Source organism: Terrapene carolina, unplaced genomic scaffold (genome assembly GCF_002925995.2).
Source record: "Terrapene carolina triunguis isolate 2854851 unplaced genomic scaffold, T_m_triunguis-2.0 Scaffold95, whole genome shotgun sequence".
Taxonomy (NCBI): domain Eukaryota; kingdom Metazoa; phylum Chordata; order Testudines; family Emydidae; genus Terrapene; species Terrapene triunguis.
In genome coordinates this window covers 52,240,927-52,262,507 of record NW_020664446.1, presented here as the reverse complement: position 1 = coordinate 52,262,507, position 21,581 = coordinate 52,240,927, and the positions used below count along the sequence as shown (strand labels likewise).

Below are 21,581 nucleotides of genomic sequence, written 5' to 3'. Positions count from 1 at the left end.
CCATCCCGGGCCAATAGGGGTGGCGGGAAGCGGCGCGGGTGAGGGATGTGCTGGCCGCGGCTTCCTGCCGCCCCCATTGGCCCGGGACGGTGAACCGCGGCCAGTGGGGGCTGCGATCGGCCGAACCTGCCGCGTCAGCAGGTAAATAAACTGGCCCGGCCCACCAGGGTGCTTACCCTGGCGAGCTGCGTGCCAAACGTTGCCGACCCTGGTCTAGACAGTATTTGGTCCTGCCATGAGGGCAGGGGACTGGACTCGATGACCTCTCGAGGTCCCTTCCAGTCCTAGAGTCTATGAATCTATGAATCTATGAAGGAGTGAGAGCACCAAAATAAGGACAAAAAGAACAGGAGTACTTGTGGCACCTTAGAGACTAACAAATTGATTTGAGCTTAAGCTTTCGTGGGCTTCAGCCCACTTCATCAATGCATAGAATGGAACCTATAGTGAGGAGATATATATACACATACAGAGAACATGAAAAGGGGGGAGTTGTCCTACCAACTCTAAGAGGCTAATTAATTAAGAGAAAAAACATTTGTAGTGATAATCAAGATAGCCCATTACAGACAGTTTGAAAAGAGATGTGAGAATATTTAACATAGAGAAATAGATTCAATGTGTGTAATGGCTCAGCCATTCCCAGTCTCTATTCAAGCCTAAGTTGATAGTGTCTAATTTGCATATTAATTCAAGTTCAGCAGTTTCTCGTTGGAGTCTGTTTTTGAAGCTTTTCTGTTGCAAAATTGCCACCTTTAGGTCTGTTACTGAGTGGCCAGAGAGGTTGAAGTGTTCTCCTACTGGTTTTTGAATGTTATGATTCCTGATGTCAGATTTCTTTTGCGTAGAGACTGTCCGGTTTGGCCAATGTACATGGCAGAGGGGCATTGCTGGCACATGATGGCATACATCACATTGGTAGATGTGCAGGTGAATGAGCCCCTGATGGCATGGCTGATGTGATTAGGTCCTATGATGATGTCACTTGAATAGATATCTATTCAAGTCTCTACTCCCCACTATATGTTCCATTCTATGCATCCGATGAAGTGGGCTGTAGCCCACGAAAGCTTATACGCAAATAAATTTGTTAGTCTCTAAGGTGCCACAAATACTCCTGTTCTTTTTGCGGATACAGACTAACACAGCTGCTACTCTAAAATAAGGACAATGGACTTCAAAAAAGCAGACTTTAACAAAATGAGAGAACTGGTATGTAAGGTCCCATGAAAAGAAAATCTGAGGGGAAAAGTTCAGGAAAGCTGGCAGTTCCTCAAAGAGACAATAATAGAGGCACAACATCAGCCTATCCTGATGCAAAAGGAAGAGGAAGAAAATCTAAGGAAAAAAGGAGTTCAGGAGAGCTGGAAATTTTTCAAGGAGAAAATATTAAAGGCACAGCTGCAAACTATTCCAATGTGAAGAAAAGATAGGAAGAATAGTAAAAGGCCACCAGGAGCTCTTTAATGACCTGAAAAATCAAAAAAGAATCCAAAAAAGTGCACACATGTCTGAATTGCCAAGGAGGAGTACAAAACAATAGCGCAAGCATGTAGGGACAAAATCAGAAAAGCAAAGGCACGTAAAAGACAATAAGAAGAGGTTCTTTAAATATATTAGTAACGAGAAAGATGAAGGAAAGTGTAGGTCCTCTGATTAGTGGAGAAGGAGAGCTAATAACTGATGACATGAAAAAATGCTGAGCTATTTAATGTCTATTTAACTTCAGTCTTAACGAAAAAGGTTAATGGTGATCAAATACTCAACACAGTTAATATTAACAACAAGGGGGAGGGAAGGAGCACAAGCTAACATAGGGAAAGAACTAAGATCTAAAGAATATTTAGATAAGTCAAAGGTATTCAAGTCAGTAGGGCCTGATAAAATTCATCTTGCTGTACAATCTCTGAACCATTAGCAATTATTTTTGAGAACTCACGGAAGACAGGTGAGGATCCAGAGAATTGAAGAAGGGTGAATGTAGTACCTGTCTTTTAAAAGGAGAACAAAGAGGACTTTTGGAATTATAAACCAGTCCATCTAACCTTGATACCTGGAAAGATAATGGAACAAATTATTAAACAATCAATTTATAGAGGATAATTGGGTATAAGGAATAGCCAACATGAATTTGTCTAGAACAAGTCATGCCAAACCAATCTAATTTCCTTTTTTGACAGGTTTCTGGCCTAGTGGGTGGGGGGAAGCAGACATGACATATCTTGATTTCAGTAAGGCTTTTGGCACAATCCCACTACATTCTCATAAGCAAACTAGGGAAATGTTGTCTAGATGAAATTACTATAGGGTGGTACTCAACTGGTTGAATGATAACAGAGTAGTTATCAGTGGTTTTCTGTCAAACTGGGTGTGTGTGAGAGAATCTATTGGGGTCCTTCAGGGGGCACTGCTTAGTCTGGTACTAGTCAATATTTTCATTAATGACTTGGATAATTGAGTGGAGAATATGCTTATAAAATTTTCAGATGACAGCTATGTGTGGACAAGATTAGAATTCAAAATGACTTTACAAATTAAAGAACTGATCTGAAATCAACAAGATGAAATTCAGTAAAGTCAAGTGCAGAATACTACACTTGGGAAGGAAAAATCAAATGCATAACAACAAAATGGGGGATAACTGGCTAAGTGGTAGTACTGCTGAAAAGGATCTGGGAATTACAGCAGATGACAAATTAAATGAGTCAACAATGTGATGCAGTTGTGAAAAAGACTAATATTCTGGGATGTATTAACAAGAGTGTTATATGTGAGGTATACATGAGGTATTTCTCCCGCTCTACTGGTGAGGCCTCAGCTGGAGTACTGGATCCAGTTCTTGGCACCATACTTTAAGAAAGATGTGGACAAACTGGAAAGAGTTTGAAGGAGAGCAGCAAAAATGATAAAAGGTTTAGAAAATCTGACCTAAGAGGAAGGTTTAAAAAAAAAACTAGGCATGTTTAGTCGTGAGAAATGACTGATGGGTGACCTGAGAAGTCTTTAAATATGTTAAAGGCTGTTATAAAGAGGGCGATGATCAACTGTTCTCTATGTCAACAGGTGGTAAGACAAGAAGTAATGGGCTTACTCTGCAGCAAGGTAGATTTTGGTTAGAAAGTAGGAAAAATCTTTCTAACTATAAGGATAGTTAAGCTCTGGAATAGGCTCAAGGGTTGCGGAATCCCATCACTAGAGGTTTGTAAGAAATAAGTTAGACAAATACTTGTCAGGGATGGTCTAGGTTTACCTGGTCCTGCCTGAGTATAGGAGGCTGGACTAGATGACCTCTCGAGGTTCTTTCCAGCCCTACATTTCTATGATTCTTGGGATTGACAGTGACCACCCAGCCTGAAAATAGGTTTGTTTACAAAGGGCTTATGCCTGGAACGCTCTCTGTCTCACTTCACATCCATTTCCAGTTTTAAAATGTCTATTCCAACTCCATGCAGGCATTAGAAGACTTTTTTTGTGTTTGTAAAGTTTCTGACAGTATTTCCTCCAGGGGAGGCAGCATTGTCTAGTGTTTAGGGCATTGTACTGGTACTAAGGAGACTGGGTTCATTTAGCTTTGCCACTGCCCATCTCAGTGACCTTGGGAAAGTCACTTCCCCTACTTGTGCCTCAGTTTCCTCATATGCAAAATGTGGATAATGATGACCTCCTTTGTGTGAAGTGCTTTGAAATTCAGAGCTATATAAGAGCTAAGTATTATTATTGCCATAATTATTATTATTCCTGGAGAAAATCAAGTTGGCATCCATATCTAGTGAATCCTATCTTATGATATTGCATAGCAAATCTTTTTAAAAACAATGGCAAAGCATAAGAAGAATCCTTTCTAAACAGAGAGGGGTAATATTGCTCTTGGTTATACACATACAATCCCATTTGCTTCAACAGAGTTTCACATACTTGAATAAGCACTGTTTGGTCATTATATTCTTCAGAGACATCTGTGTGTCTTCAATGACAAGTCTTTGGTAAAACTCCAAGTGCAAGACTCCTGAGAGGTTATGTTCTTTAGTTAATGTTAGAAGTGTACCTTTAAAGAACGGTTACTTCTTGACACCTATGTGATTATCTTGTGTCATTGCTGTACCAGGTAGCTGAATGGTCAACAGTTAACATGTATAGAGATATGTGACATTTAAGTGTAGCAGGAAGGTCTGGTGACCGGCTGACCTAGTGGACTAGTCAGCTTGTGGACTTTCAGGTTCCGCACGTACAGTCGTCCCAGAGGGAGCCCGGCTGCAGCCTCAATCACCCCGCTCCCTTCCCCTCCTCTCCCGCTCAGATGGCTCTCCTGAAAGCTTGTCACTACAAAGGAGTGGGGGAGAGGGGACAAGGAGAGAGGGGTCCTGGGCCCACCCACTCCAACAAGTCCTGACCCAAGGCCCTAGGTGTCTCTCAGATTGTCCAGCCCAGTTACTGAGCTCCCCCAAATTATGTAACCCCCTGGATACTTCTTGATAGAACAGAGCTTCTCAGTTTGCAGCAGGCTTCGCAGACTCTCCTCAGTCGCTCATTGTCCAGTTGAGTTAGTCAATCTCTCTCAGGGCTTTCAACTCCCAAACAGGAGGGGGAGCCTAAGTCCCTGATGCTAGTGAAGTCTTCACAAAGCAGTTGCCACTCCCTGCACAGCTTTCAGCATCAGCCTTGCTTCCTGGTGCCACATGCAGCTCATTGCCCCCTTCCACGGGGTTACGAGTGTAATTTTAAACTGTTCCTCCATTGAGAACATGCCTTGTACCTGTCGAGGGGGTAGGGTCTCCTTAGCTCAGTACTGGTCTGCTCCCCACCTTAGTTCAGCGTGGGGCCTGTAGACTCCATCACACAGAGGTTTGTAATATAAATTCTTACCAATGCTTTTGGAAGAATTTCATATCCAATAGTTTATTTTTGTTTACCACTAAATAAGCCTGATATGAAATGGAATAAATAGGCACCTATAAAATGCAAATAGGATTAAATGCAGGAGTCCTAATATAGTACATTAAATTATAAATGATAAAAAAGTAACATAATTGCTGGTGCCCCTTTCATCACGGTAGTTATTCAAGCGCATTATGGTTGTTCATATAATCAGTCCTCAGGCCAGAAAATATTCCACTATGCCTATGTTAGCTTTACATATATGCATTTATCTAAAACCCATTCACATAGTAAGCTTATGTGGCTAATATTTATTTATTTATAATAGGAAAAGCAATTTCCAGTGACCATCTAGTTTGGCCCATAGTTAACTTCTGTAATCATGTGATCTTCTTACTCATCCCCCTCATCCTTCCCATTGTTTGTTAAACTTACTTATGTCTTTAAATATTGAGGTAATTGGGGCAGGAACTGTCTCTTTCTTCATGTTTGTACAGCCCCTAGCACAAAAAGGCATCTGGGAATTAGTGCGGTAAAAGCAATAAAGGAATATTACTACTATTTATTAATCTGAGTTATCAGTTCATCCTCCTGATATATTAAAAATATAATGCATACTCCTATTTAGCATGCAATAGACATTATAATGATGATTAGAATTAAAAGCAGTGGAACTGTACAAATTATAAATCAACACAGTGTTTCGGCAATATTTTTTTCTGTTGCTCCTAATTAGGCATAGCAAACTAGAAAATAAACTCATTTTGCCTTATTACCACATTTTTTTTTACTTTTTTTGTGAAGCATTTTTCTCTCCTGTTTAGTAGAGCAGATGCTAACTTAGAAATCCATGGAAATCCAAATCTTCAGTATGCAAAAGAGCCCTTTGCATTCTTCCAAACTTAGAGAAATCCTGGCACAAGTTAGAGCAGCCTGAAGGCTGCTTTAATACAGTGGTTCTCAACCAGGGATCCGGGCCCCCTAGGGGGCCATGAGCAAGTATCAGGGGGTTCGCCAAGCAGGGCCATCATTAGACTTGCTGGGACCCAGGGCAGAAAGCCAAAGCCCCACCGCCTGGGGCTGAAGCCTGGGGCCCCAAGTCCCGCCACCCAGGGCTGAAGCCGAAGCCTGAGCAACTTAGCTTTGCAGGGCTCCCTGTGGCATGGGGCCCCAGGCAATTGCCCTGCTTGCTACCACCTAACACTGGCCCTGGCTTATATATGCAGAAAAACAGCTGTTGTGGCCCAGTTGGGCCATGGAGTTTTTATAGCATTGGGAGTTAAGAACCCCTGCTTTAACTGATACTAGCTGATAATATCATCAAGGAGCTATGATATCAGTGTGTGGAAGCTCCAGCCAGGTCCCCTATGTTAGCAAGAAGGGAGGATTGCATAGGAGCCGTCATGGACATCCCTTACACAGAGGAAATCCTCCAGAGAGCTGCAGATTTAGGCCTTTTTTGCGCTCGTGAAGCAGCGCAAACTGTCTGGAATTAGTCCAGGGACAGAGGACTATTTTGAAAATTACCTGTGCAACATTTTTATTACTGATACCTGTAGGGAGGTACCCTATTTGGAAAATAGCTTGTGTTAGTAGTACAGTTAACTTGAAGAATAGCAGCGGGAGCACATGCATCATGTTTTGATATCACACATACAGTGGGATGGCTTTTCTAAAAATGTCATAAAGAAGTGATGTATTTTAGAAAAAACATATTTAGAATTCAGAGTAAGACTTTAACGAAGAGTTGGAGGTGGGGGGAAACAACCAAAAACGTACACTCCAAATGATGGAGAAATTTAGATTTTTTAAAAAAAAATCTCGTTTGTTACTCCAGTGGTCACTGTTCAAAAGTTAACATGCACCAAGAGTTTGAGGTTCCACAATTAATTTCTGTTGAGAGTGTTGGGAAATACGAGAAATACTGCAGTAACTGCTGGAAAATGTGTATTCACTAATGGGAATCACTGTCTTTGGATCAAGTTAAAAGGGTGTGTGTGCGTGCGTGTGTGTGCGTAAACATATAGGACAGGGAATGCGTAGTAAGGGTTGTCACCATTTAATGCTTTGGAGGCTATATGGCTATATGGACTATTTATCACTAGGTTATAACCATTATAACGAAGGCCAGAATAGGTTGACATTTTCCCTTTAATTACTAGAAACATTTTCTTCATTGAAACTAGGAAAGCTTCATTTTCTTTTTCTTTTAATCTGTTAATCACCATAGGAGATGTGCCCTACAGGGAATACTGAACTAAAAGCTATTTATTTAAATGCAAAAGTAAAAAAGGTTTAATGAATTAAAAGAATTACAATAAAGTGTGCGTTGGGGGGGAGGGGAGTGGGATTCTTTGTATGTATGCAAGTTACTCTTGGACTTGAGCTGCATATATTTTAATTGAAGGAGTTTCTAAATATATATTAAATATCATGGGAATAAGATCTGAAACCATCTGTCCCACCAGAGTTCACTTCCCCATATCTGCTATCTCTACTCATTTGTATCCAAGACATATACAAGATTTCTCAGATACACGGGTGCACTTTGATACCATCCAATTAATTGCTGTCACATACTCCAAACATGGACTTACATCTCTCTTTGGAAATTGGACTGTTGCTACAAGTCCCATTATGTTTTCCTGTCCATGTAGATCCAGAACAAAGCTGTTGATTTTTTTAAATATAAAAATCTATCTCTTACTAATGAGCTGAAACAGTCTGAGGTAGGTCTGGCTGAGGTTTATTAAACTGTATTAAATTCCTGGTGAAAGTGTGTGTCCTGTTTTCTCAGTGTAAAAGGTTAAAAATGTTCCTTAAAGTTTTGCTTTAAAAAACAACAACCCCAAAATGCACTTAAATAAATCATGGCTAGGCATATGGTGTTAAGGGAACTGAAGACCCAGGGGATAGTTACTGGGATACAGAACCTTTCACCTCTCAGCCACTGGCTGGAATGCTTCCCAGGTCAACGGTGGCTGAAAACTGTTGCCTTCTCACAGCTGCTTGGTGGCAAATGTGAAGTGAATTGTTGGCAGAAGTCTGAGGATCTTGATCTAGGATTGAAACTCCCACAGGGATTTGCAAACAGATTTGGGGGCGGGAGGAAGTCCTGACAACCTTCCCTTTCCAGTCATTTCTTACCCTCTTATTAAGTAAGTAAGAAAGTAAATAAATAAATAATAAAATAAAATTCTGTCCCTCATGGTTACAGAACTAATTTTTAAAATGTGAACTGATCATAAACCAATGTAGAACTGCCTGCATGAATCTCCAGACAGTCTCAGCAATAGGTCTAAACCTTGGTGATCATAATTTGTGAGGGAGTCAGAAAAAGGTGTCAGGGTTTTTGTGCCCTTCAGATATTGCTAAATGGAAGTGGAAGCTCAGAGGTAGGCAACCTTTCAGAAGTGGTGTGCCGAGTCTTCATTTATTCACTTTAATTTAAGGTTTCGTGTGCTGGTAATACATTTTAATGTTTTTTAGAAGGTCTCTTTCTCTATAAGTCTATATTATATAGCTAAACTATTGTTGTATGTAAAGTAAACAAGGTTTTCAAAATGATTAAGAAGCTTCATTTAAAATTAAATTAAAATGCTGATCTTATGCCGCCAGCCTGCTCAGCCCGCTGCCAGCCTGGGGTCCTGTTCACCTAGGCCGGCAGCGGGCCGAGTGGGGCCTGCGGCCGGGATGCCGGCTGGCAAGGGGCCGGCAGCCGGGACCCCAGACCTGGGGGAGGGTTCAGGGGTCAGGGTTCAGGGGTCAGCCGGCCCTGATGCCTGGGTACAGAAGAGTACTCTCTGCCATAGGAGCTCTGCCTCCAAGGTGAAGATTTTAAAACCTAAGTGTCTAAAGTTCGCTTCTAAATCCACATTTACTCAGTTAAAGTGTGGGGCATCCAGCAACTTGCATTTACTTCAGTAGGAGGTATTGGCTGCTCAGCACATTAAGGGCCTAAATATGGACATAGAAGTTAAGTTTAAAAGTCTTGGCCCAAATTCTGAAGTCCTTCACAGGCAGTTAAGGAAATTAGCTTAAAACCAGTTTTTAAGAGAGGATTGTCTATAGGGATGTGTACCCCTAGTACCTTCTCATCTACTTTGAGACCTGTCTTGGTTAAAACTACCACATTGGTATTTTATTGATGATGATAAATAATTTGTCCTTACTTCATCCTATTTTCATTCGGTGGCTCTCAAAAGCTTTACAAAGGTGAGTAGGAATTATCCCTGTTTTACAGATGAGACCACGAAGGCATAGAGTGAGGAAGTGATTTTCCAACCATTACACACCAGACTTGTCTAGGCTGGGAAGATGAGTGGTGGTTTTAAATAGATCAGCTCATGTGCTATTTATTTATGGCATTTTAAAACATCGTGTGTACACAAATACAGTGATGTTTATAAAGTTACTGTCTGATTGTGGTCAAAACTAGTTTGTAACTAAAGTAGCTTACAGACAGCATTAGCTACTAACTAGCTATGTAGTTTACAATTGGTGTTAATGATTTAACTAGATTTGACCACAATCAGGGAGTACATTTATAAACACTGATATGTCCGACTATGCTGTGTTTACAAATGTGTTAAGCAGCATATGTTAGCTAACATGACTATACAAACCCCAGATTTGTGGCAACAGATTGCAGATCTCCTGACACCTGGTTGAGGGCACTATCAACTGCAGCTGTAAGGGACCTCATTATCTCTGGAATGGCAACAACTCTGCCTGCCAGAGGAGTGAAGCAGGGGATAGCTAGAAACTTAACTGCGTGCATACACTGGTCAGGCTCTTTCCATTCAGTTCCTCAGAACATTTAGGCACTGCCTGCTATTGCATTAGTGAGCTTATTAACTGTAGCAGTCTGTCTCCATTGAAGGTTATAAATATGCTAATAAATTGACCCTTATGCCTAACGTAAAATTCAGTCCTCTGTAGCGGGCCAGCACAAGGCCTGTGAAAAACATAAGGGGAGACTTAAGTGGTACACATGCCTTATGCTGGCTTTCTGCACAGGTATGAGTTTCACCCAATATGTTCACTAACCCAGGGGTTGCAGTTGGACAAGATCTATCTGTGTATGTTAATGAGAGGCCTGTTGAATATTGACAACATCCTACCAGCAGCCTTAAGAAATATCATCCTAGGAAGTTTAAAAATGACAGACCATGGGACATATACCATACACTTGCCTGCATCCATGGACCAAACAACGCTAAGTTTGCTTCTGCACATAGATTTCCATATGGTGGTGATGCACTGCTCTGCTGCAACTCTGCAAATGTAGGTTATACTGCTGCAGATACTCAAATCAAAATAAAACATGAGCAGAAGAGATTAGATGACTTTCAGCAAAGTAGCAGCAGTATGAATAAAGGGAACTGCACAAAGAAAACAGGTCTTAAAATGAACATTGTAATAATGTCCTTTTATCAGAAATTATAAATTAACTCTGGAAATCTTCATTTTATTTAGTTTTATTTATGTGTGTATTTATTTTTTTCTGTAGGCTGTGGAAACCAACCTTGCTTCCAAGGATAGTCACTGGGTCTTTGTAAATGAGGTAAGATAGCCAAGAGATGAGCTAGTTTTGTCCTAGTGTTAACTCTTTCATCTACTTTTGTTCCTCTTATTCCATGCATTTAAACAAATCAGACAGAGGCATACACTTTCCATTTTGCTTTTGGATGATACAAGAATTCAGTTTGTGTGGCTTCATTGTTAGTCTCTCATTTGAATTGGCACAGGCTGAATACTGAAATAAAGTCCCCAGTGTATATGATAACAACTGAAAGGCTGTTCATTTTTCCCCCATAGTGATCTATTCCATTAGCTTTTTAGTGCGAAGAGAGCTGCTCAAAAGACACCTCACCTCACTTTGCAGTCAGAAACCACTGACAATAGTAAAGAACAATGAGGCTAGATTTAAAGTCTGTCAATTGCTGGCCTATTACAACATGAACTTACATGATATGTGGTGTAACTCTACTGCAGAATTATGTTGATCTTTTGGCCAGAATAATGTCAATTCAAGATGTCAATTTACCTATCATGCCCTTGGGAGGGGGGAGGTTGGGGAGGACCTGTATCTTGTCCTGTCACAACTATTATTTATTTTGTGTTAACACCAAGAGGCCCCAATCAGGATCGATACAGACAAATGTTAAAGTACAGTCTCTACCCTGGAAAGCTTTATACACTAGAATCCCAGATATGCCAATATAATCATTATACATCTCTAATGGCTTAAGAGAAGCCATATTAGTTTAGATATTTGTGTTCTTTAATAATGATATTGTAAAGGCTAATAAAATATTTAAATGAAAAAGTGACTAAATCCATTGCCTTAGATTCATATTATATATATATACAACAGCAAGTTTAACTACTGATTCCTTTGTTCGCTTTTCAGTCTCTTCTTTGCATCTAACAAATAGTTTTTGGTTAAAGTAGCCTTATCTATTAACAGTAACTATAAATTGCATTGTGTCACTATAACTAAATAGGGTGGGAGAAAATCTCTGTATACAAAGCTTTATGAATTTCTTCCCCATCCCTGTTACATTTATGTGTCTTCTGCTTTGTCACCTACTGTAATGGCCCAGTAAAAAATATCAGCAAAGCTCACAGTGTGTCAGTATTTATATTCACATAAAGATAACACACTGAATGTTTCCCACACCATTTATATTGGGTTTTGTTTGGATTTTTTGTTGTTGTTCGGATGTTAAAATTCACTTCATAAAGCCTAAGTCTAAATACCCTTAAACAAATAAACAAAAAATCTCCACCACAACAAACCTTCAAAAGGTGTCAGGTTTGTTCTTATTTTGAGAGCACAAAATATGCATCTCTTTTGCTGCTAGAGGGTGGATGGGGAAGCCATGCTGGCAAAATGCAAATCTAAAGTATCAATCAGTGGTTCACGAGACAAGAACAAATTAGAATTCCCATATAATGTAATAAAATCTGGGGGATTTGTTATTGCAGGTAGAAATAAAAACATAAATATTACTCAGTGATAAATATCGGTTCAAGAACTTATAGACTCTATTAAATCCAATTGAGTTAAAAAAGAAAACTATAAAATATCTCAAATCCATGAAACTCTGGAGCTGGAATATGCAAGCTAAAAGTGCGAGAAATGTCATAATTCTTCCATTTTAATGGGAATGGGTAGGTGTCTGCTTACTCAGGGGTACTGTGGGTTGGTTACCATTTTGACCTCTAATATGGATTGGCAGGAGTTATTAAAGTACATTCTTCAGCCCTAAGGAGTCTACATATATAGAAGGGCAGATTCCTTAGGGCTTGATTCTAATTTGAGATACACAGGCATGGATTTGTGCATATCTAAACTTTGTGCTTATACATATATTCACAGTGAGAGAGCATCCTGTCCTCATCCAGATACCACTGTCTACATACCAATGTCCAGTTGACATCAGTGGGGATGTTGGGGCAATGCCATTCCCTGGACATGCACTGACATGTGCCTATGATTCTCAGATTGGAATCCAGCATTTAATCCACCTGTGGCATCCAGTTTTTTAGAAGCAATTGGAACTGTTATTTTCAATGTTTTCTTCTGTGGGTAATATGCCAGACCAGGCCTATATCATAAAAGGCACGTATTGGGGCTAGTGCACAGTCACTTCCTCCCAGAGAGAGATCCAGGGGAACGCAGCCAGCAGAGGATTAAGCATGCCACACTCCCCTACTGAGGGGTTCACCATACTCTTCTGTTAATGGCCAGCCAGCTCCAGTGCAGAAAGGGGCAGAGCCATGACAGTCCTGAGGGGCACTAGCAAGAAGCAGCTCCTAATCTCAGGTGAGCACAAAGCCTACACTGTGTCTTGTCCCCTGCACAGGGAATGCAAAATTGCAGGGTGAAGTACCTCTGTCCTTCCCTCTTGCTCCTTTGCTCATCCATATAAAGACTAGACATCGTCTGGCCATAGTATGGACTCAATTTTGTAAGGTGCTGAGCACTCTGGTCTGGGTGAAACTAAACACATAAGCATGCACTTAAAGTTAAGTGCACCAGTGGGGCTGTTCACCTGTTGAAAGTTAATCATGTGCTTAAATGCTTTGGTGGACTGGGGCCGGAGTGCTCAGCATCGTGTGGAATCAAGCCTTATGTGCACATTACAATCACATGGCCACTCTCCTGCACGCTCCCATGAGGCACATTGTAAGTCTTGATTACACTTTATTTTGATGTGGAAGACCTGAACAACCATCTAAGCTAACTGATTTGCACTGTGGAGATTAGTTAGACTTCAAGCAAACAAACTACCATAGTAATATTTCTTTCATCTTTTATATTCTTGGGCCAGATTGTAAACCCCCAGCTTGCAACAGTGAGCAGCTAGTGACCTAATTATTCCCATTGTAGGCAATGGGATGATTTATGAGCGTACCTGGTCATCAATGGGAGGGAGAGGTTTTACAATTCGGCCCTTAATGCTTTATTTACTGTATAAACAATGGAATCCTGGAACCCATCCCCCTCCCTGCTATTCCCCATTTCCCAAATTCAAATTAGGTTCATATCCAGACCTCAACTTCATGACTCAGACCCATCTCTGTACTCTCCTGTAGTCTGAATGAGTACACAGCATTGATTTATTCATATGATGTGTCTATTGCAGTTTTGCTATAATTAGACTATTTAATTATCATTATTTGATCACTGAATAGATGTTTTGATTATTTTTCATGTCCCCATTTCTGACACCATGGGGTTGAGGTTAAATTTTGGTGTCTGAATTTCTGTTTTCCCACTTATTTTAATCTTTTAAAATAAATAAATACCACCCAAGTCTGAGAGCAGCAGGGGACCAGCCTTGAATTACATTGCTCCAATTCAGATCAGTGTCCTACATGTGGTGCTCTCTAATGACCTGAGTCTTTTTCTAGTCAACCCACTGTTCAATTTAGGAGTGGCATTGGTGGGTTTAAAAGGGTTCCAGTCAGCTTCAAGCAAGGGCCCAAACCAATTCCCACTGAAGTCAAGAGGAATATTTTAATTGGCTTCAATAGGACTTGGATCAGGCCAGTGGAGGAAGGAATGCTACAGTGCAAAACCTTTCAGGATGGGGAAATACATTCGGTACACAGGGAAAATAGATAATTACTTCCAATATTTTACCTTTTGAATCACCATTTGATGATAATCCTTCCATCCTCACAAAATACACTTGATATTTCGTATCTAGCTGGTTCCATTGCAGGTATTTTATAATTAAAAATTGCTGACATCTCAAAAGCTGTACATTGTTTTTTTGTATGTGTTTTTTTTTTTTTTTTTTTTTTTAGGGAAAAAAAATGTAACTCTCAACGATCCCTTATTTTAGCCCATAGTTACCTTATTTCCACTTTATTATTGTAGATTAGTCAAAAATAGAGAACTGAACCAGGAAACCAAGGTTGTGGCCCAAGTTATTATGTATAAAGAAGTTCATCCAAATGGTTTAAAACTTCCTGTTTTACACGCACAAACACTTAAACACTTTTCCTTTTACATTCTTGGCTTGTGGATGGGCCTTGTGATGCTTTGGAGAGGGATGAGTCTAAATACTTGATTAAATGGTTCAAACACCTTTTGAAAAAGGCAGACTCGAAGTTATGGTTGTGTAAGCCTTAGCAAAAGGAAATGAGGATGATAACGTTAGTGTCTTTAGAACCGCTCAATGTGTTTCCAGGGTCCTAGTTCCAAGAAGTGCTGAGAACCTGTGACCCCCAGTGATGGCAGTCAGAGTCACTGAGGGTCATCACTTTTCAGCAACAGACCTCGAAAAATACCATTTGTGCCCTGCAGTTTTTGTTGGAGCCATTCACACTGTGGTGGTCTGGCAGAAGGGTACTCACTCTTCCTGTGTTTCTTGGTGCCATGCCCCAACAGTGTTGTTGATGCCTTTCTTTTTTTATCTTAATATTTGCTTTCTTTTCTATCTCTTCCCTTTCACCCCCCGACCCATCCCTTTCCATTCCTCCCCCCTTGAATTTTGCAGTGGATGGGGTTATTTAATTCAATGAATCTGGATAATACACATACCAATAATTCTGGCGGTTCCAGTTTAAAGACAGGATAAAAATAAAGGTGTAGTGTGAGTGCCACTCACTATTATTCATTGGCACATTCTGCGCTGCCATTTTTGCATATATCTTTTTCTCAACTAATGCAAAATATGTATGACAGTGAAAGTTTAAACAAGAAATCACTGTCCATACTTCAGATCAAATCATGTATTTAATATATTTGCTGACAAACTTGAAGTTCCTGGGAACTGTGTGTCTCATATTTCATTTCAAATCAACTTGAGCCTTAACTATTGTATCTGAACCACATTTATCCTTGATGTAACTGCAGTGACTTTAGTTACAGCAGGGATGAATTCAGCTCTATGTTTCTAGACATCAGTCAATGGGAATGGAAAAGTATATTGTAATTTTACATTGTTTTGATAGAAAGATGCACAGCAAGTGAATTGCTGACACTTTCAGTACTTTAAAAATAGATTTAATTATAAGGTGTGAAAAATAAATCTGAAAACTAAAGGTTAGAGCTTCTACTAGACTGCAGTTTCCATTTGTTGCCCTTCCACTAAACTGATTGTGGTTGATTCAGATTAACCTGCATTTGTTCAGATACAAAAAGGTCCTTATTATTAATTTACAATAACTGATTATTACCCTTCTTTTTCAATCTTATAATTATCACATATAGCACCTGAAGGAATAACAAGCACTATAAGTCAAGCTGCAGTCATTTGTAAATTCTGAAAATGTGAATGTCTGGGCTAGGGTGGAGGGAGGATGTGGATTCGAGGGATTGGATCTTTACTATCTGAATATTTCAAGAAGTGCTACAGGAAAATAGTGAGTTATGGCAAGCATTTTCTCCTATCTTAGATCTAGTAACTAGTCTAGTAACTTGTCACCCAATGTGGTTTAGGGGGGAGATATATATTTTTTCTTTCTCTAAAGGTTTTGTTAATAAGTTATTTGTGTGCAGATCCATTATGGTTTTCACTGAAGCATTTTAAAGATTCTAAATATGCTGGTGTGAAAAATAAAGCTATCTAAAGAAGGGAGAAACTTAGGCCTTGATCCTGCAAGTTGATTCATCAGCACAGCTCCTAGCACTCATGTAGATTCTTACTAATGCATCTACTTGCAGGGTGGGGGAACCTCAAATTTTTTTTTAAGTGTCTACTGCAAATCACTTGGGCCTGTGCCTATGTGAAATATCAGAAAAGCACTAAACATCTGAGATACATATAAGATAAATCTGAAATATGAGATACATATAAGAAGTTAGGAAATGATGAAAACTGGAGAATAGCAACAGGTTTGCTCTTGTTGGTTTGTCTTACTGTTCCCTTCCTCTGTTCTCAAAGTACCCTTCAATCTGGTTCTTTTTCCAGACACATGTATTAAGCATCCAAAGAAAATTTAATTGGAGCAAAGACCTACACTTTGGCACAAAACTGGTTCTCTGCTACCTTGTGCGAATGGCAGGAGGCAGAGAAAACACTTCATGTTGTGCCTCAGCTTCTCCCTTCAGGCTTTGTCGTCCATCCTCAGACAGCAGATAAGTTCACATGATGATGGACCTTTGAAGGAAAGAAGGTGAAGTGTGGAGCTCTTAGAGCATCTACCCTTTCCACCTTCCAAAAGTCTAGGTATTAAGCTCATTCTTTTTTTCTTTTTCTTTTTTTTTTTGCTGTACTTGCCTTCCTTGGTAATATATTTAATATGTTCAGGCGACATACATTATTCTGAACCCCATAGCAGTATGAACAGTTGTTCTATTAGGAACATCAAACAGCCATACCTACCAGTCCAGTGGTCCAGATGCTTCAGAGGAAGGTGAAAGTAATGCAATAATGGACAATTATGCAATTATTAGGGGGAGGGATAGCTTAGTGATTTGAGCATTGGCCTGCTAAACTCAGGGTTGTGAGTTCAATCCTTGAGGGGGCCATTTAGGGGTCTGGGGCAAAAATATGTCTTTGGATTGGTCCTGCTGTGAGCAGGGGGTTGGACTAGATGACCTCCTGAGGTCCCTTCCAACCCTGATATTCTATGATTCACATGGAACATTTCTTCCTAACTTCCATCACTTAGTTGCTGGTGTATGCCCTGGAGCATCAACATTTATCTTCCTTAAGAAAGTTTTAAGTTTCTCAATCCTTTTCACACTTTTGAAAGCTTCTCTTATGCTACCTCAAAGGTTCCAGTTAGCTGTGGTCCTGTAACTTTTTGTCAGGTCTTAGACTTGTGAGAGCAAAGGTTTTCTTTGTTATCCTACCTGGCACCCTTTCCAAAGACCTCCTTGCCAAAGGATGAACTCCTTGCCAGAGGATCTTGTGGAGGCCAAGACTATAACAGGGTTAAAAAAAGAACTAGATAAATTCACGGAGGATAGGTCCACCAATGGCTGTTAGCCAAGATGGGCAGGTATGGTAGCCTCTGTTTGCCAGAAGCTGGGAATGGGAGACAGGGAATGGATCACTTGATGATTACCTGTTCTGTTCATTCCGTCTGGGACACCTGGCATTGGCCACCGTCTGAAGAGAGGATACTATGCTAGATGGACCTTTGGGCTGACCAAGTATGGCCGCTCATATATTCTTATGTTCTTATGTAGAACGGGGTCATGCTTGAGTTGATTGCTTGATGTATAAACATACATGAGGCAAAAATCAATCCTGGAGTAAATGCTTTAGTCCAGGGTTGAATGTGTTGAATTCCACATAATGTGTAAACTATATGGGGGAAAAAATCTCTCTATGGTTTACTTAGTCGCTTCTTGTCATTAGAAAGAATTTGTTATAATATTTGTAGTATAAAGAAGGAAAAAAAGTACGAATTGTAAGATTGGTAACACATAGATAAATTGCATTCAGAGTTGTGCTTGCCAAATAAGGCTGATTGTTGCTGATAGTATTTCCTAAGGGCCCTCCTCCCACATCTGGTTGTGCTAACTTAAAATTATTAAATGTTGTTTTATATGAATATTCTGTTTCTTAATGTGTATGATGCTAAACATAAATATAGGCATTTAAATACTTCAGGAACCAATTTATCACAGATGAAAATCTGTGTTTGCAGTAATAAAATCTGAAATGTATATCTTTACGCTAATAGCTACAGGAATAAGCTACTATAGAGGTTATAAAATGCATTGGAAAGCAGCGCATCGAATACAGACCTAGTTAGAAAATGAAAGAGAGTGTAGTCTCATAAATTCAAAGGCAAACTAGAAGAGAACCATAAATGCACCCAATGAAGGCAGTGGACAGGTATTTGGTCTCTCTAATCCACAGAAAATATCTTGGCAGAAAGAACTTGCATACAATAAAGGTGCTGTTGAAAATGCTGTTTGAGGGTAGCGACAAAGAGCAACTACTATAGCGACTGCAATTCCAATGAATCTGGATAACTTCTTCAAAACTAGGCTGATGTTTGAGAAGAGAAATGCTGTATGCAGTGGTGTTGTAGTCATGTTGATCCCAGGATATTAGAGAGACAAGGTGGATGCGGTAATATCTTTTTTTGAATATACTTCAGTTGGTGAGAGAGACAAGCTTTTGAGCTTACACAGAGAAATGTTGACAGTTCTGGGGGGAAAGTGCCCCCTATCATTTGCAAGAATAAAAAGATTAAAAAGCAGATTGGGAGGGAGAAAAAGAATGGGATTCAAGAATGGGAGCAGGAAGAGTCAGGCAGGGACTTTGAGCACTAATGGCAAAAATCACCTCTCTCTCAAAAACAAAACAAACAAACAAAAAACATGCCTAGAGAGAGTGAAGAATCCTGTACAAACTGATTAGAATATCTGGATAACAACATCACTAGACTGTGAATCAAAAGAATTAGGCTGCAGTAGACCTCATTCTTCACTATTATCTCTTCCCAGTTGGGTTGATGGTGTGTACTGCATCTACTGCTACTATCATCTAAATCTCCACAGATCTCACTGATTGATTTGGTTGGAATAAACACCCAAAAACTGTATGTTTACCTGTCTTAACTGAACAGCCAAAGCCATGTAGAGGAGAAATATCTGTTCTAATGATCCTGTTCCCTCTTCCATCCCACCAGGCTCAATTAACCTGTCTTCCCTCCAGTTTTTGTTGTACTCTTAATCTAACTCTAGTCTTTGTCATTCTCTGCTCCATTCTGTAGGCCCCTCTTCTCTTTGGTCCTGTACTTCCAGTTGTAGGAGGCCATTTATTATTTGATAGACAAGACAGTGTTTTGTAATGTCTGCTCTGGTCTGGATTCTCTTACTTTCCATTTCCAGCCTGTAGTTCCATCATTTGTGCCATTCGGCATTCTCTCTTCCTTTTACAATGTCAGACACATCCAGTAAGCCATTGTTCCTTGCCCCCTTACTTTGAGGCTCAAGTGATTTAGGTTATTCAGTTATCAGGCTACAGCTACAGCTTCCTGAAATCTACACTATCATTTTCCTTTATAAAATATTTTCAAAAGGTTGAAAAAAAATTGGTGAATAAAAGGGGGGGAAGAGATAGAAATAATCAAATGAAATGAATTTTGAGGAGCTAAGAGGTTTTTTCCTTCTCTTCCTACAAGAGAATATTTTATTTACAGAATAATAGGCAGCAGTGTTTTGCTCAGTACAGTACTTGTAGGGAAATGATGGGAAACATATGATTCACACAAATGATCCCAAAGTGATTATTGTTCATTCTTCCCTTTTCAATTTAAAGCAAATCTGCCGGAAGATTTGGACCTAGCCTTTCTTTATAGTGTATGCACATAGTATGAAGTAGGAGCCAGATCCTCAGCTGCTGTAAATCGGCATAGCTTTGTTAAATTCAATGGAATTAAAGCTGATTTACATCGGGAATTTGTGTATCTAGCTGTCTGCATTCATCAGACAGCAAATTTTTAAATATAATAATTGTTTAAAAGAAAGCTCTCTCACATCTAATACCAAGAAAAATAAATATTTAATAATTGTATGAGGCTTTTGTACTTTATTTTCTTATAAGAAATCAGGTATTTATTTAAAAAATCAAATGCAATGAATGTCCTACTTACACTTTTAAATTAAGAACTCCAAAATCAGGTGAATTGAACAAAAATGCAGGGACTTTTCTTCAAAAATAACAGAATTGCACAAAGCACGCTGAAAATCAGGACAAAATTCTGTACAGTCTAAGAATTTATAATTCTTTGCAGTTATTTCAGATTTGGCAAAGAACATTTTCCCAAGCAAAATTTAGTAATTCAGAATATCTCTAAAATTACCCCAGTCCAGTTCCAGGTAACATGTATTTTATATTTGCCTACAGAAATCTTCCTTAACTCCATTTCTTAAATGACTAATATATTTGGCCCTATACAGCTTTTTCCATAGACTGTTTATTTTTCTCTTTTTATATAAGACACATGAAATATAACACTTTCAAGTAGGGCTGTCGATTAATCACAGTTAAGTCACGCAATTAACTAAATAAATTAATTGTGATTAAAAAAATTAATTGCGACTAATCGAAGTTTTAATCACACTGTTAAACATTAGAATACCAATTGAAATTTTTTAAATATTTTGGATGTTTTTCTACATTTTCATATATATTGTATTCTGTGTTGTGAAATCAAAGTGTATATTACTTTTTATTAAAAATATTTGCACTGTAAAAATTATAAACTAAAGAAATAGTATTTTTCAATTCACCTCATACAAGTACTGTAGTGCAATATCTTTGTTGTGAAAGTGCAACTTATAAATGTAGATTTTTTTGGGTTACATAACTGCACTCAAAAACAAAACAATGTAAAACTTCAGAGCCTACAAGTCCACTCAGTCCTACTTCTTGTTTATCCAATCGCTCAGACAAACAAGTTTGTTTACATTTACAGGAGATAATGCTGCCCTCTTCTTATTTACAATGTCACCTGAAAGTGAGAACAGGCATTTGCATGGCACTTTTGTAGCCGGCATTGCAAGGTATTTACGTGCCAGATATGCTAAACATTCGTATGCCCCTTCATGCTTCGGCCACCATTTCAGAGGACATGCTTCTATGCTGATGACGCTTGTTTAAAAAAAAAAAGGGTTAATTAAATTTGTAACTGAATTCCTTGGGGGAGAATTATATTTCCCCTGCTCCGTTTTACCCGCATTCTGCTGTATATTTTATGTTATAGCAGTCTAGGATGATGACCCAGCACATGTTGTTCATTTTAAGAACACTTTCACTGCAGATTTCACAAAACGCAAAGAAGGTACTAATGTGAGATTTCGAAAGATAGCTACAGCTCTCGACCCAAGGTTTAAGAATCTGAAGTGCCTTCCAAAATCTGAGAGGGACGAGGTGTGGAGTATGCTTTCAGAAGTCTTAAATGAGCAACACTGTGATGCAGAAATGACAGAACCTGAACCACCAAAAAGAAAATCAACCTTCTGGTGGCATCTGACTCAAATAATGAAAATGAACATGCGTCGGTCCACACTACTTTGGATTGTTATCGAGCAGAACCCGTCATCAGCATGGATGCATGCAAATGTCTTGCGGCCCACCAGTGGATTACCCTGATGGGCCGCGGCCGAAGGTTGTCGACCCCTGTGAGTTCATGAAACTCATGGCCCTTGTTGCCATTCAAGTTAATCCTCTGATTTTCTCAGGGATCTACTTTCTGGAAATCTCTTTTGTTTT

At 39.4% G+C, this 21,581-nt stretch overlaps 1 protein-coding gene across 1 annotated transcript in view; it reads left to right on the top strand.

The window, feature by feature from the left end:
• Positions 1-21,581, top strand: part of GRID1 (glutamate ionotropic receptor delta type subunit 1) — an 800,331-nt gene that overhangs the window by 593,807 nt on the left and 184,943 nt on the right. Inside the window, exon 5 of the mRNA XM_024209390.2 lies at positions 10,388-10,441. Coding sequence (XP_024065158.1) covers positions 10,388-10,441 — 54 coding nt within the window. The remainder of the gene's footprint in view (positions 1-10,387; positions 10,442-21,581) is intronic.